The sequence below is a fragment of the Aedes albopictus genome, chromosome 3 (assembly GCF_035046485.1).
Source record: "Aedes albopictus strain Foshan chromosome 3, AalbF5, whole genome shotgun sequence".
Classification (NCBI taxonomy): Eukaryota; Metazoa; Arthropoda; class Insecta; order Diptera; family Culicidae; genus Aedes; species Aedes albopictus.
In genome coordinates, this window is record NC_085138.1 from 19,870,883 (window position 1) to 19,887,473 (window position 16,591).

General features: G+C 42.7%; 1 protein-coding gene across 1 annotated transcript in view; it reads left to right on the forward strand.

The window, feature by feature from the left end:
- Nucleotides 1-16,226, forward strand: part of LOC109428053 (activating transcription factor 3) — a 42,241-nt gene extending 26,015 nt beyond the window's left edge. The window contains exons 3-4 of the mRNA XM_062856021.1: nucleotides 9,168-9,446; nucleotides 9,513-16,226. Coding sequence (XP_062712005.1) covers nucleotides 9,168-9,446; nucleotides 9,513-10,715 — 1,482 coding nt within the window. The 3' untranslated portion in view covers nucleotides 10,716-16,226. The remainder of the gene's footprint in view (nucleotides 1-9,167; nucleotides 9,447-9,512) is intronic.
- Nucleotides 16,227-16,591: the final 365 nt, after the last annotated feature.

Genomic DNA, 16,591 nt, shown 5'->3' on the forward strand with positions numbered 1-16,591 from the left:
TTTGATATGTACTTAGAAATTAGGTTTCTTCTGGGATTCGAAGATTTTCCGGCATTCCATCACGGATTCCTTCATTGATGCCGTCCTAGATTTATTTATAGGTTTATTCACGGATTATTCCCCAGAAAGCATCAGGAATTCCTCCATGATTCTTCCTAGGTTTTCTACCGGGATTCCTTCAGAAATTCCTTTTGGGCTTTCTTTAGGCCACCCAGAATTCCTTCATTTATACCTGACGATTATTTAGCATTTATTTTACGTGACTTCTTTTCTCCCAAGATAGATTTAGAAATTCTATCTTCCGGGAATTCCGTTAAAGATTCATCCAGGGATTCCTTCGGGGACATTTGCTGACATTTCATCAGGGATTTTTCCCGGGATATCTTTGTTGATTCCTTCTAGGATTCCCTCATGTATTTCTTCTGGGATTCTTTCACAGATTATTTCCGAAATTGCATCAGGATTTTCCTGGGTTCTCTCCGAGGATTCCTTTAGGCATTTCTCCCAAGTTTTCTTCAGTGATATCTCCTGGGATTTTTTATATTTTTTTTATTCAAAGTTTCCTTCGGTGGTTCTTTTCGTGATTCATTCAGGATTTTTTTTATCTGTATTAAAGAGATTTTTAGCCCTAGGCAGGACTGGCATCACTGTCATATTGGCTTGTTGCAATCTCACCGTCGCGGTTTTTTAATTCGTTTTTCGATTTGTTGCCTTTGTCCCAAATTATTGTGCATCTTTGTTTCGTATTTGTTAATGTGTTTAGTCGCGTGTTACAGTGAGTGTCAATTGATTTATTATCAATAGTGCCCATATCACAGCACTAAACATTTCTCCGGTACAACAACATTATCCCGTTCTGCTACCTCAACGCCCCTCGCCCTATACGACCGTACCGCCGCTTGCGTAAGAATTTCTTGCATACGACTCGTCGACCTCCACTACTGCATACCCGCAGGCGAATCTCAAAGTGAATTCACCACCGCTGCGCGCAATTAAGTATGCCTTCGATCTGCAACTCTTGTGCCACAGAAATCACCGACGCGCATGTTACATGCCGTGGTTTTTGCAAAGAAAAGTTTCATCCTGCTTGCTGCAGCATCGACTCGCCTGCTTTCACTGAGGTGATGACAAATGACCAGGTGTTTTGGATGTGCAAGGCGTGCTCAATTCTAATGAATGACATCCGTATGAGAGATTCTGTTCGCGTGGCTTATGAATCGGGTCAAAAGAGTGTGCTTACTGCTCACAATGAAATCGTTGCAAGCTTGAAGCAGGAGATATTGATGGAATTGAAAAACGAAATAAATTCGAATTTTTCGAAGCTCATCAATTCCAGCTCTATGACCCCTAGATCATCGAAGTTTTCCGCTTCGGCTGTCATCTCTACTAGACGCCGTCGACTGTTTGGAAAGTCTGATAGACCGCAGCCGCCAGCCGCCTTGCCCGGAACGTCAGATTCTCTGTCACCGTCTTTCGATAATTTTGCTGTAAGACCACCCAGTCAAAAATTCTGGCTCTATCTCTCCCGCATTTCCCGCGATGTGACTACGGAACAAGTGAAAGCTTTGGCGTCTCGTCGATTGGGTACGGATGACGTCGATGTTGTCCGCCTCGTAGCTAAAGGCCGTGACGTGAGCACTTTATCGTTCATCTCATTTAAAGTTGGGCTGTGCGAGAATGTCAAGCAGAAAGCTTTGTCTTCTTCAACCTGGCCGAGAGGAATTGTTTTTCGCGAGTTCCAGGACACACGAACGAATGAACATTTTTGGAAACCACAACCGACACCGATTCGAACCGATGCGAGAGTAGCCAACCCTTCAACCAGCGGTTTCTCTGCCATGGAGGAATCCAGCGTGATGGACCAAGGACACCACGACGCCTGTTAGAAAGCACTATGGGGGACCCGCTGCAGCTCGACTCAGTCCTGCCTTCTGCTGCCAGCGAACATCGAAGCCGTCGTGGTCCTGTTGTTGAGTCTGCAGTCGAGGTCCTCCAACCTCCTTCCACAGGCAAGTACCTTCAATACGCAAACCTCTCCGTACCTGATCGCCATTCCGTTTCCAGTTTGTATTCTTCGGCGGGCATTATCGCTCGTAGAAAGTCATCGTCGTGTCCAACGCACATCACTTCGCCGACGCACTGTTCCTCAAGCATACCGCCACTTGACCCGGGACGCACGACACTAAGCAGTACGGAAGCCCCGGATCCACCTAGCTCAGTCGCGCCTTTTGCTGTCGACGATAACATGCCGCTGTCTACTCGTTCCTGCCATCCAAGTCGTCCCGGCCCTGAGTCTAGTGCTGGAGATGGGGTCTTCCAATCTGCCAACCAAGGCATGTATAACATCCATAGCAGCAATTCTCGTCCTGAAGATTCTTCGATTCGTAGGTCCTCGCCCCGTGATGCTAATGTGGCAGCTGCTTCCTCTAACGTCGTTTGGTATTACCGCCGAGTATCAGCTGGCTCTTAGTGACGGGAGCTACGATGTCTACGCCCTCACCGAAACATGGCTGAACGATGATACCATCTCTAATCAGCTGTTCGACGACTCTTTCGTCGTATACCGACAGGACCGATCGCCGTCAAATAGCAACAAGAGCATCGGGGGCGGTGTGTTACTGGCGGTGCGCTCTAGGTTCAGGTCCCGATTGATCAACCCTCCGAATTGCTCGTCGGTTGAACAGCTGTGGGTCGCAATTTCTACTGTCGACGCAGAAATTTATGTTTGCATTGTGTACATTCCTCCCGATCGAGTGAATGACATATCTTTGATAGAGAGTCACATCGATTCGCTCAACTGGGTTGTATCGCAAATGGCTCCCAGAGATAACGTGGTCATCCTCGGCGATTTTAACATGAGCACGATTTCCTGGCAGCGTGATCCCCGCGGAGCTTTCTTTCCATGTTCTTCCCAGTCTTCACTTGGCGAACCTTCACGCGAGCTGCTTGATGCATATTGTACTGCAGGGCTCAAACAGATGGTTGGTGTGGAAAACGAGAATAATCGGTCACTTGATTTATGCTTTGTGAGCAACGAGCTGACCGTCGACTGTATGGTTACGCAAGCCCCTGCGCCGCTCGTTAAAATCGGGAGGCATCACCTCCCACTGTTGATCAATTTGGAAAAGAAACCACATCGTTGCTTCCACGACACTTCGGAAAGCATCACGTATGATTTCAGCCGAGCAAAATTCGACGAAATGGATGGTTTCCTTGCTCGTGTCGATTGGAACGGAATTTTGAGTAATTCGGACGTAAACCTCGCTGCTAGCACATTGTCTAGTGTGTTGCTATATGCTATTGACCAGTTTGTTCCCAAAAAGTCTAAACGTGAACCGTCAAAACCCGCTTGGTCAAATGCCGACCTCAAAAACCTGAAAAGAGTGAAACAGGCAGCCCTGAGACGTCACAGCAAATATCGCACGGATTCTACTAGAACATGTTATCTAGAAGCGAACACGGCTTATAAGCAACTTAATGATCGCCTCTACAATGCTCACCTAGTTCGCCTACAAAACAACCTCAAATCGAACCCTAAGAGTTTTTGGCGACACGTAAACGATCAGCGGAAGGAAACTGGATTGCCCTCTACGATGACTGATGGATTACTTGAAGCCGATACTACCGCCTCAATTGCCGATTTGTTCCGCTCCCAATTCAGTAGGGTGTTCGTTGATGAACAGCTTAACCTGCAGGACATAGACGACGCTACCCGAAACGTTCCAAGCCTTCCTTCAGCCGCTCTGCGTTTTGATATCACTAACGATGCGGCCATTACTGCTGGTAAAGAGCTGAAATCATCTACGGGATGCGGTCCGGATGGTATTCCTCCGATAGTCATCAAACGTTGTGTGGACTCGCTTGCTACTCCATTGACCTGCGTGTTCAATCTTTCCATCTCTACTGGCGTTTTTCCGGATTGCTGGAAGCAGTCATTTGTTTTTCCAGTTTTTAAGAAAGGCTGCAAGAGGACTGTCTCAAACTACCGGGGAATTGCTTCGTTGAGTGTCATCTCTAAGCTCATGGAGAAGATAGTTCTTCAAAGGTTGGTTCAGTGTTTCTCCCATCATATCTCGCTGGACCAGCACGGATTCATGCCCAAACGATCAACGACCACAAACTTGACGTGTTTCACTTCGTATTTGATACGTCAAATAGAAAGTGGGCATCAAGTGGACGCAATCTACACAGATCTATCCGCCGCTTTCGACAAAATGAACCACCAAATCGCACTCGCCAAATACGAGAAATTGGGAATGAACAGCAGCTTCCTTATCTGGCTCCGTTCCTATTTAATCGGTCGTAGTATGCAGGTGAAACTTGGCGATCATGTTTCTTCCCCGTTTCCAGTATCATCTGGCGTACCGCAAGGCAGTCACCTCGGTCCATTTTTGTTTTTGCTGTATATGAATGATGTCAATTCGATCCTCAACTGCATGAAGCTGTCATATGCCGACGATTTGAAGCTGTATTCCACGATTAGGGAACCTCGTGATGCCGTTTTTCTTCAGCAACAATTAGAAGCCTTTGCTACTTGGTGTTCTGTTAACCGAATGTCCCTGAATGTGTCGAAGTGCTCTGTCATTTCGTTTTGCCGCAAGAAAACAACCTTCCGCTACGATTACGCTTTGGCAGGAGTGCAATTACATCGTGTATCGACAGTGAAGGACCTGGGGATTCTCCTTGACTCCAAAATGACATTCAAGGACCATGTTGCTTATGTCGTTGGGAAAGCATCGTCGCTGCTCGGCTTCCTCTTCCGCTTTTCCAAGAAGTTCAAGGACGTTTACTGCATGAAATCGCTATACTGCTCAATCGTACGTCCTATCCTGGAATATTCGGCAGTTGTTTGGGCCCCCTACTATGATAACAGCGTACAACGAATTGAGCGTATCCAGCGAAAGTTTATTCGTTTTGCCTTACGCCACCTCAGGTGGAGGAATCAGCACGACCTACCAAGTTATGAGAGCCGTTGCCTACTTATACATTTGGAATCTCTCGCTGCAAGGCGAAATGTTGCTCAAGCATGTTTTGTCGGAGACCTCCTGCAGGGCAATATTGACTGCCCATCACTCTTGAGCATGCTGAACATCAACGCACGACGCCGGAATCTTCGAACACACTCATTTTTACGTCTTTCTTCAGCTAGGACTAATTACGGTCAACACGAACCGATTCGTAGCATGTCCCGTGTGTTTAATAAATGTTATTTTGTTTTTGATTTTAATGTTTCACGCAAGGCAAATAAGTGTAGTTTTAAACGTGAATTATGTAAGGTACCACGGCAGTCTGTAAATGTTAGTTAAGTGTCATTGGGGTGATTTGTATTACCTGTTGACTTTATGTAAATAAATAAATAGGGCTAGTTCATCTCGGGACCCACGCTTTACTTCCCTTCCGAAGGAAGACACCACATTCTGTGGGTTTGTCGGAAGTGGGATTCGATCCCAGGTCCTAGGCGTGATAGTCAAGTGCTCTAACCATCACACCAGGTCCGCTCCCAAGAATTTGTTCTTTTTTTTTGTTTCCGGTATTTCTTCAGGAATTTGCTTCGGAACTCCTTTTGAGATCCCTTCATTGATGTCTCCCGGGATTTTTGTGGCAGTGTTTCAGGTATTCCTCACAAAATGTATTTAGCGATCCTATTGGCAATCATCTTGGATCCTTTCAGGCTTGCCTTTAGACACTTCTTCAGTTTTTTTTCAGTATTGCTCTTGGGATTCCTTTGGACGTTTATCCTGGTATTTCTTCGAAGCCTCCTTCTGGGATTTCTTTCGGAATTCCTTCATTGATCCCTTCATTGATTCCTCCCGGGATTTCTTCTGGGATTCCTTCGCGGGTCATTCCTAAGACTGCATCAGGGATTCCTCCAGGATTCTTCCTGGGATTTCTTATGGAATTCTATCAGGAATTTCTGTCGGACATCCATTAGGGTTCCTTCCAGAATTCCTCCATTGATACCAATTTTTCTTTGATTTTTGTGGTTTCATTTAGAGATTCCTCATATAATTCATTTAGAAATTCTTTCCTTTGGAGATTTCTACCAGAATTCTCTCCGTCATTTTTTCATTGATGTCTCCCAGTACTTCTTCCGGCAGTACATATTCCTTCCGAAATTCATTTGAGAATTCCTCCTGTACATTTTCAGGATTTTTTTCGAATATTTCTTCCGGGATTCCTTCATTGATTTCTAAAATGATTCCTTGAGGGATTTCTCAAACAATTTCTTCTGAGTGTCCGTCAAAGATTCCTCCAGGGATTTCATTCCGGATTCCTCTCTGGATTTCTTCAGAGACTCCATTGATCCCTCCAGAGGTTTCTACATTAGTTTTTCTTGGGATTCATTCAATGATACCTTCAATGATTTCTTTATGGATTCATCTTGGTATTCTTTCAAGGGTTCTTCGAGGATTCTTTCAGAATCTCTTCCGGGATTCTTTCAGGAAGCACTCCCAGATATTTTCAAGGATTCCTTCAGAGAATTTTCCTGGGTTTCCTTCATGGATTCCTTCCAGCATTCTTTCAGGTATTTCTCCCGATACTCATTTAAGTATTTCTTTGGATTTCTCCCGCAAGTTATTAAGGGAATACGCCACTCACAAATGGGTGTTTTTAGACCCCCCCCCCCCTTTCCCCCCTTCGTACGGGTTTTTCCTATACTTAATACATTGCTTGTCACACTTTCACAACCTCCCCCCCCCCTTCCTCTTTCCCTAGGACCATGACATATTTAATGAATGGCCCCTAATTGATTTTTCATTGATTTTTTTTCGGATTTCGCTCAGAATTATTTCAAGAATTTCTTTCAAAATTATTTCAGGGAATTTTTCTGAGATTCCTTTAAAGACTTCTCCAGGAATCCATTCAAGAACTAGAGATAAAGATTGTTGCGGCGAATCGTAATGTAATCTGACAAATCATTTTCCTTATTTCTAAGTAGATATAATCTTTTTCACTTGTAAGCAGTTGTTTTGTATCTGTACGGATCAGAATTTGGAATGCCTGGATAAAGCTGTTGAACCGTGGTACTGAGCCGTGTTACAGGTTGGAATCTATTATCCGCAGTCCGGATAGTCGATCCATTTTTATTCAATTTAGGAATTTCTGCAGAAATTCCTGGAGATTTCAAGAAGGAACTTTTGAGGGATACGCAGCAGGAAATACTGCAGAAATTCCAAAGGCGATGCTGGAGGGTAACTATCAGATACTCTTGAAGGAATACAAGAGAAACGGTAAAGATGAACTTCAGAAGCTCCTGAAAAAATCCCAAACAGAAATCCTGCTGGAATTTTAAATTTCTGCGTTAATTCCAAAAGCAACTTCTGGATAAATTCTTAGATGATTCCCAGAAGAAATTGCTTGAAGGAGTCCAGAATGGACTTTTCGAAAAATCGAAAAAAAGAATTCCTAATGGAATTCCAGAAAACTTTGTGGAAGAATTCCGGGAAGGAATCCCAGGAGATACTTTCAGAGGAATCTCAGAAGGATTGTTTTGGATTTCAGACTCTCAGAAATCGATTTGAATTCTCGTGGAAATCTTTGAAGGGGACCTTGGAACCTAGAGGAATTTCGATTACAATTCCTGGTAGAACATCTACGTAGAAACTCCAGGAGGAATTTAGAAAATATCTGTAGTGAATTGAGTATAACTAAACAATTGCAAGTTGCTCTACGCAACAATTCACTGCCATAAAAAGCGCTCTGGTAAAATACATCTCGATCATTGCAATTAGCGTTCAGAAACCTGTCAGAACAAACTTTCGATGGTCCGCGAACGCAGCAAAAGTGAGAACCCCCCGACGAACCAAGCAAACGTTGAACACGCAACAACCCCTTCCGAAAAAAAAGCAGTCAACCACCGCCCGACCATAACACAGCTCGTAGCGAGTAATTTATTTAGCATGCACTGTACGTGCCAAATTTTTGTCGAATTCAATAAAAACGAGGGAAACCACTTCCTGCCACCCACACCTTCACCCGAATCCCGCTTTTTTTTTTCAATTCGAGGGTTGTCTTATGAGGAAACGGCAACGCATCTTGGCGCAGAAAAAAAAACTGATTCTCGGCGTTGATCGCCGTCGTATCGTGGTCGTCGTCGTCGTCGACGTCGCGAGAAAGAAGAAATTGACGAGTAATGACCGCGCGCGCCCACACACCGTCGTCGTCGTCAAGACAGACTGACACCAAGTTTTTTTTTTCTTTCATTCGTTTTTTTGGCAAAACCAGTCTTCCACGGGTAAAAGCCAGCCGGCACTGGGTCTTCCTGCTGCTCCTGCTTTGGATTTGTGTGTCGAGTTGAAACTTATTGGTACCTACAACAAATTGAATGCAAAAGAAATGTAAATTGAATGGACAAACTTGAGGAAGATTTGCGTTTGTTTTTTCGGAGTTGGGTTTTGAGGTTGAAAAACAGTTTTTTTTTGTCGGATGGGGAACGTGTCCAACGGTTTTGACGTAAAATCACAAGATCGAAGTTTGAACAGTCGGCCGTCAATACTTAGAACAAATATCGCCAATGTCGTAGACAAGCATGATCAATTTCGGCTTTTTGATTGTGAATCATCACTGGTTTATACGGGATTAACGTAACGTACTTTTAGAATATTTAAATAAGACAGAAACAAATGTGCTTTTTGTCTGTTTGAACGAGATTCTGTTTGACTGTAACAGAAATAAAATCAGTGGATGAAACGTACATGTCTTTATGGAAGATCCTTTTACTTCCGAAACGACTTGAATTTCATGTCAGAACGCTTTTCAAAAACTATTATTAGAACGAGATCTCCAGAGACGATTTTAATGTTAACATAAACCGAATCAATTGGTATTCCTTGCACCACAAGATTTAACATTGGTCGTCGCCAACCGTCGGAATCCAGTTTTGGGTGCATCAGAATTTTGAAAGTCAAACTCCGCAAGAGGTTAAATGTGAACCCGCCAAAAGCAACATGACAAGCCATTCAATTTTATTGCTACTCATTTTTAGCCAAATATCACCGCAACCATGTCGAGTCCGGACCAGAGACCTCCAAAAAATTATGAACTTTATGCAAATTAGTTTGCAGTCATTTCCTTCAACCGTCCGGTTGTTGATCGGTGCGATACCCCTTTTTCAGCACAGAATGCATTTCCTAACCTGTTTGCATCTTTTTCCTATCATTTCGCAGACCCGCTCGCAACTGATCAAGGCCGGTGTGAAGCTGCTGATACAGAGCAAGCGCAAGCACAGCGGATGCGATTCCAGCGATGGTAACGAATCGTCCAGCGGCGGTGGTGGAGCAGGAGGAGGAAGGGCTCGCGGTACAAGTGGAGCCCCCCAGTCGAAGAAACGCCGTGACACCGATAATATGACGAGTGAAGACGACGTGGACAGCCTGCTGGCGAACAACAATTCGATGGGTGGAGGAGGTCCGGGCAGTGCTAGCAGTCCACGATCAGTCACAGGGGTAAGCATTATCGGGGTTGATTAAGATGACCTTAGGAGGACTAACTCTGAGTTGTTTCCCTTACAGCTAACTCCGGATGATGAGGATCGCCGTAGGCGACGTCGTGAACGGAACAAGATTGCCGCTACAAAGTGTAGGCTGAAGAAGCGAGAGCGTACGGTGAACCTGGTCAATGAGTCGGAAACCCTAGATGCACAAAACAAGGACTTGAAGCAGCAGATGGCCGACTTGGAGAACCAACGACGGAAGCTTATCGAAGTTCTGCAGGCTCATGGTCCATCCTGTGTGCACCAGAACGGTTACCAACCGCTACCTAGTCTGTCTACCATTACGAACAATAACTGCAAATATCTCAATGACCTGAACTTCCTGGATAGCTCAGCGGATGAGATCAAGTACTCGGAATGTCTCAAATCCGGTGGGGAATTAGGTGATTTCTCGAAACAAGACAACGTGCTACCTCCCGGTTATTGTAAACTATCTCCCACGGAGGTGAACTATGCAACGCCTACCGACGTTATGGCTATGAATAGCTTCGCAGAATCGTTGAAATCCGAATACATTCCAGCCAATCAAACTAAGCCTGCTCGTGCTAAACCTGGACCCAAGCCTCGTCAAAAAGCAGCCAAGCGTTCGATCCCAGTTACCAGTACGACGACTACAGTGACGGAATCTTTACCATCCATACCCGTAACCCTCCCTAGCGCCGACTGCATTCTGAAAAGCGAGCTTATCGACACTAGCAGTCCGTACACTACAGTGCAATCGGCCGACCGCTTCTTATTCGAAAATTCTCTAGATCTGTACAACAACAATAACAACGACAGCAATACCCTGGACGGCCACCACACCAACGACAGCGACAAACTCGCTTCCCTAGCCGCCAAGGACAACACTTCGAACGCACTGCTAGAGTTCAGCGCAAGCTTCGACACCATCAAACCTTCCGACTACGGACTCCTGCCAACGCATCAACATCTGTCCAACCAACTTCCCCACCTTCATCAACAACACCAACCCCAACAGCAGCAACAACAACAGTGCCATCTACAGCAGAGTCTCGGAACTCTGCAACTCCACCAGCAACCCCTGCAGCATCACAACCTGCACCAGCAGCTGCTCTCGCAGTCCAACGTTTCCGGCCTGCTCGGCGGTACCAGCATCGTGACCAACGACTTCCTGATCATGCCGAACGACGACAGCGAGTTCACCGACCTGGACAGCGGCATAACGTCCTACGCCAGCATCAACGGGGGCTGCCTGGCGTGACCTCCGTCGTTGTCGCCGTTGCCACCGTTACCACTAATGTTGTGAGAAGGCTAGGCCGTAACTTTGATCGGATCACTAGCCACTACACTAGCCTAGTAGAACGGAGTGTTTCAGCCATGCTGTGTAGTTACAGAGAAAAGTTTGCCAAATTTGTCGTACTCTACCCCCATCACCCAGTGATCGCCACGCGCGCGCAGTTACCGTACTCTCGTTTTTTTTTTCTTATTAATGTTTGTTTAAATATTTGTATTTATACTTGTAATCGAACATCCTGCTTAGAGGAGGTGTGTGAGTGTGTTTGGTAGTCAGTTAGTAGCCACTAGGGAAGACGCTCTTGAAGAAGACGCAAAAGAAACTCAAAATCTACGGTTTTTACGGAATCGAAAAAAAAAGAAAATTACCGACTCAGAGCCGGTATGATTCAGTCACGTAAAAGTTTATCGGCCATAGGGGTGCACGTGTCAATCAACTAAGGCATCATTCAGTCTCTCTCGAATGTTACGGATTGTTCACAGGTTCGGACCATTATTCGATGAACTGGTAGTTGTGACAGGTTGGTTCGGAAGTCATGTCTGACGTCACCGAATTGTTCTAAGCAATAGGATGATCCGAACCTGTACGCACACATTGGTCTCTCTCTCACTCTCTGCTGTCACTCGAAAGGGAAAAAAACTATCGTTCGCGCGAGTGAATGCGTGTATGTGTGAGCTCTATTGCGTTCGAATGTGTATGTGTGAGCGCGCAATCGTTGCGGGTTCAAGGAGAAAGAGAAAGAAATCATCTGCAGAAAAGTTTCTTTGTTCACAGACGTAATCGTATTTACAAATACCTAACTGTTAAGACTTCCTTTGATCAACTTCGTTTCCGGTTTTAGAAAGTAAACCAGCAAAATGCATTCCTTATTTGTTTGTAAGTTGTATCGTATACTCACATGTCATCGTTCGGTTTACTACTGTGCATCAATTGTTTACCCATAGATTGTTTACACCTTTTTTCATTCTTTCTCTTTCTCGTCGTGTCTCAAATTTAAGATAAAACAAAACTAAATAGTGGTTTTAATAATGTATACTTCAGCAATATTGTGATATTCGTTGCCCGCGTTTTGGTGAGATTATGGATCAATTGAAATCTGTCTAATGCACCGTATCAAAAGGTAACTTTAAAAGAAGAAAAAAAACTGTAAAAAAAACAACAAAGGTACTTTGCAGATGTCAAATCCAATTGTTGATCAGAAGCAATTGCATCCAATGACTCAAGGAATGTTTTGCTGATGAGTTGAAAAGTCCCAGGGATACCCGGAGCAGTAGGCGTTGAAATGAACAAAAAGTCAAATTTTTATTATACAAAAATCACATGGTGGAACTGTCAAAATCAAGGGTTTCTTATGGAAGTGAGTAGGAAATCACTAAAACAATGCTCGCAGTGAAATCAAAACAATGAAGATTTTTTCCAGCTTACACAAGTTAACAGTTTTCGAATAATGGGTCTTTGTTCGGTCTCCAGATAGTAGGCCAAATGACGAATGGCCAGATGGCCGAAAGACATTTGATCGAATGAATATTTGGGATATTCCTCTTTCCTTGGTACAGTAGACGTTCGATAACTGCAACATGTTTACGTTTCACTTACCGAATAAAATTCAGTCAGTAACTGCAACAGCTGACAGACGTCAAAGAACTGTCAATTGATGCGGAATGCAGCCAATGTGCATGCGGAAAACATCGCATTGCAGCAAAAGTGCATGCGAAAAAAAACATCGCATCGCTGTTGACATTTCAATTTGACGGATAGCGGTGCGATAACTGCAAAATTATTGCACTTAGCGGACTTGCAGTTAAAAAGCAATGCAGTTACAGAGTTTGCACCGAGCGAACGTCTATACTGTAGTTCCTTCTGTAAATTCAGTAAAGTGTCTTCCTGCCATTTGTTACGCCAGCTGTACGACAGTCATTCTAAGCCAATTACAGGTGCGTGTATTCGTGCAACTGTTGTTTTACATCTGTAAACAAATGCATACAATGATGCATCACGTGTAAAGGGCTATGATGAACGTGATAATGAGGCTCAGCTTCTGCTGGGCGACCGAAGATTCTACGTCCGGCTTGTAAGTTTGACAGTTTACCATTGACCTTTTCATAGATGTTTAGCTTGTTTTATAGTTTCTAGAATGACAGTTCCGAGTAGGCGATTGTTTTCGCAGCGTAATAAACAAATGCAGCGACGGATCTGTTATATAAATACGAACAAATTTTTGACAGATTTTCTTGTTGACTTTCTGTGAAATTCCTAAAGAGTCTAAAGTTAGGCAGAATCTTTTGAGATTTTCTAGTCAAATCTTTGGCAAAACTTCTGATGAAAACCCGACAGAGTTTTTCGAGAAGTTTCTGTAGGAATGTTAATGCCTAAACGACCAAAAATGCTTCTTGTTTGGGAAAATTAGCTGGGAAATTCCACCAGTTATTTCCCCATGGATTACTTCAGGAACTCCTCTGGTTCCGACAAAAAATCTCTGAAGATCTGTTTCAGGAATACTCTCAAACGCCCTCCACGAACTTGTCCATGAGTTGTTCAACAAATTCCAACACATTTGTTCATGGATTCTGGATGCATTTCCTACAGGAAATTTATCCAAAAGCAAAAGCTATTTTTTTAAATCCCTTCAACAATTTCTACAAGATGCAATAAAAAACAAATTCTTGGCTCAACCGCGTGTGATACTTTGCGGAGCCGACATTAATTTTAAAGTGAAACATCACAGAAGTCAACAGTAATATGACAAGTTTCGGTTTGGAATCACTGGAAACTATAAAATTCAAAACAGAAGATTTAGATAGTAAAACAATATGGAAATACAGCGCCTATTGTTTAATCATATTCAAATCTTTTCAATCATCAGCAAAAATCAGTGGCAAAGCCATTATTAACTAATGTAGCATTTTTCCTTCCCAATTCCTTATTTATGAAAACAAAGTTAAATATACATTTGTAAGCGAAAACAATTTAAGCTAACCCCTAGTTTTCTTTACATTTATTTCTTTAAGTTTTAAAGCTAAAATGTAACTCCCTTTAAGAAACGCTTAACCTGCTACTACTACTATTTTTTATCGTTCACTATAGACACAAAAATATTAAGAACAAATGAAAGTTGATAAAAAAACAAAACAAATGTATATTATCGTCTGCTCTAGAAGTAATATATGTTTAAGAAAAGGTATTTTTTATAAAAAAAAACTGAATAAACACAAAACAATCTCTAGTTGTTAGATGAAACCTTTGCCTCTCGAGACGCAAACGTCGTTCTCCCCGAATGAAAAAAATCGGAGACCCAGCGCCACAACATGACCCCGATTCATGGAATTCAAAATTATACTGCTCAGCAGCGATAATGACAGTCAAAGGTGGCCTTGGAAAGCCTTCCGCCGTATTTTTCATCCGGGGAGATTCGCCTCCGCAGTGAACCAGCTAATGAACACAACAGCGCAAACCATATGACCAATTAAAATGCAATCAAGTTAGTCAGCTTAGCTCTTCGGAATCGGGCCTGATGGATGTGATGTTCAAATATTTGAACGGATTTGCGAACGGAAGAACACGGAAATCAATTGTGCTTTATAGATATTATACAAACTACAAGTCGTGGAGCTTAATTATTTTCATATACAACAGATACGAAGCCTGAAGTAGGTGTAAAAAAGTTGGAAGTTGCACAGCAATCGAATGCATCATCACAGAAAAAAAAAAACAGCAGTGGGCGATGATATGCTAAGGATGTTAACTCGTGAACATTTTGTTTTCGTTTTACCTTTTCCAATTGGAAATTTTCCGAATTCAACGTCTCCAGTAATGTACACCTCTAGGGATGTTTAGTTTACAAAAAAAAAGGAATCAATTACTTGTGTGTAATTAATTTCTTTTTTGTAAATTGAACATCTCAGGGGTGTACATTACTCGAGACGTTCAATTCGGAAAGTATAAATTCAAAAGTATAAATTCTGTTAGTTTGACGAATTACATCCAATCGGTTACTATGGCAACCAGGACGCAATCGTATTTTGCCACAAAAATACTAGTCATCATACAATCACAACACAGCATTTAGTAATCACCTAGCCGAAAAAAGACCATCGTGCTGACAATCGCCCACTTCTAATTATCTCTCTCTCCTACTCTTACTATCTTCCTCTCAATCATCGTCGCCCGCCATTTTTGTAACGCATCGTTACATCGCAAAGCCTGCTTCCATGTTGTAACACGCGCCACAAAAGCAACAACAACAATGAACTGTACCAGACACAAACAATAGGACGCAATGACAAAATGACTACCACTAGTGAAAGGAACACTAAGAAGAAAATGCCTTCCTATTTTGAGTAATAGGTTATAATGCATGTTAGTACAGAAAACTAAGCAAAAAAAAAAACAAGTTATTCCTCTTGAGAAGATATATACAAGAAAAAAAAAAATAAAACAATGTTATATTGTTAAGACACAATTTTAAATACGAAGAAAAACACTGCTTAAATCGAAATCGGAGCCTTATATTAGATTGTTGTAGAGCTTAATGACCAAAACCGAAGCAAAACCAATACATTGAAAAAGTCTCTTGTTGTAGAATTGCGCCCATCAAACAAAACAATCGTCACACGAATATTAGTTCCATTTTACCCCGGTGTCAAAACGGAAGCTTTTAATATTTGCCAGATCCGCGCGCCCCCCGCCTCGATTGGTTTGTGACCCCTCGTGTATCGAAGTGCCATCTACTGGAGAGCAAGCGGAAGAACCGTTCGTGTCCGTCACGAACAGTCAACGGTTGCTCTGACAGTTTTTAAATTCTTATTTTTATTCGACTCTGGGCGGAGGAGTTCAACCAGGCAAGGACCAACGGCCGGTCGAGTTTTAACGAGATTTGTTTGATTTTGTTTTTAATTTTCCAAACGACTTTTACAGACGAAAATACGAAACTACTTTGTACCTGTGCCGGCGTCGTCTTTTATTGATTTATAAATATGATTCATGAACCAACACATCAATGACATTTTGAATACTAACAACGTCTTTTTTTTGCTAGTTAGGTTAAATTTTCCTATGTTTCTGTTCAATGAAAAACCTTTTACATCACCCGCATAGATACAAACAAATGCGCAGTAGATTTTAGGTTTGATAGATCCGTAGATCGTAACATAACTTTTCATCTATACAAGGGTACTGCAAATACTAAATAAAAAACAATCAAAGCGAAAAACGAATACCAGAACAAACTAGGAAAAATCTAATTCTATGAAAAATCACAGTGCTATACATATTTACCTTTAACCTAAAAAGAAGAGCAAAGTAAACCATTGTTGAACGGAATAAGAACTAAAAGTGTTGCCTGTAAGCTAAGCGATGGCGTGGAAAACAGAACGTATTTGAACCTTGTGAGAACAAAAAAAAGCCGAAAGCTGTAAAACATCACACGATGAACGAAAACAAAACCTAAAGCATTAAATGAGAAAATAAACATCGAAAAAACTAAACGGTGCAATTATTCATTTATTGCATAAAAACCTTCGAAAAAGAAACCGGTGATTTCCAGTCAGTCCCGTCCCGCTCCATCGCATGTCGTCGTTGTTCCTCTCGCCAACTTTGCTGTAATGCAGACATGATCTGAAATTCAGTCCTGTTTATCGCGTGCTTGAAGTTCACCTCTTCGTGTACTCTGGTAATTCACTAAGACGAATTCGGAATCAGCTGATGAATCTAGCTGCTATTTGTAGCATTGTCCTACTGCTGTTGCTACCGCACTTGGTTCCTCTTATGCCTTGGTCCCTGTAGAACTTGCTATCTTTCTCCAGTAGAAGGCATATAAGCATCATCTCAAATCATCATAAGGATTA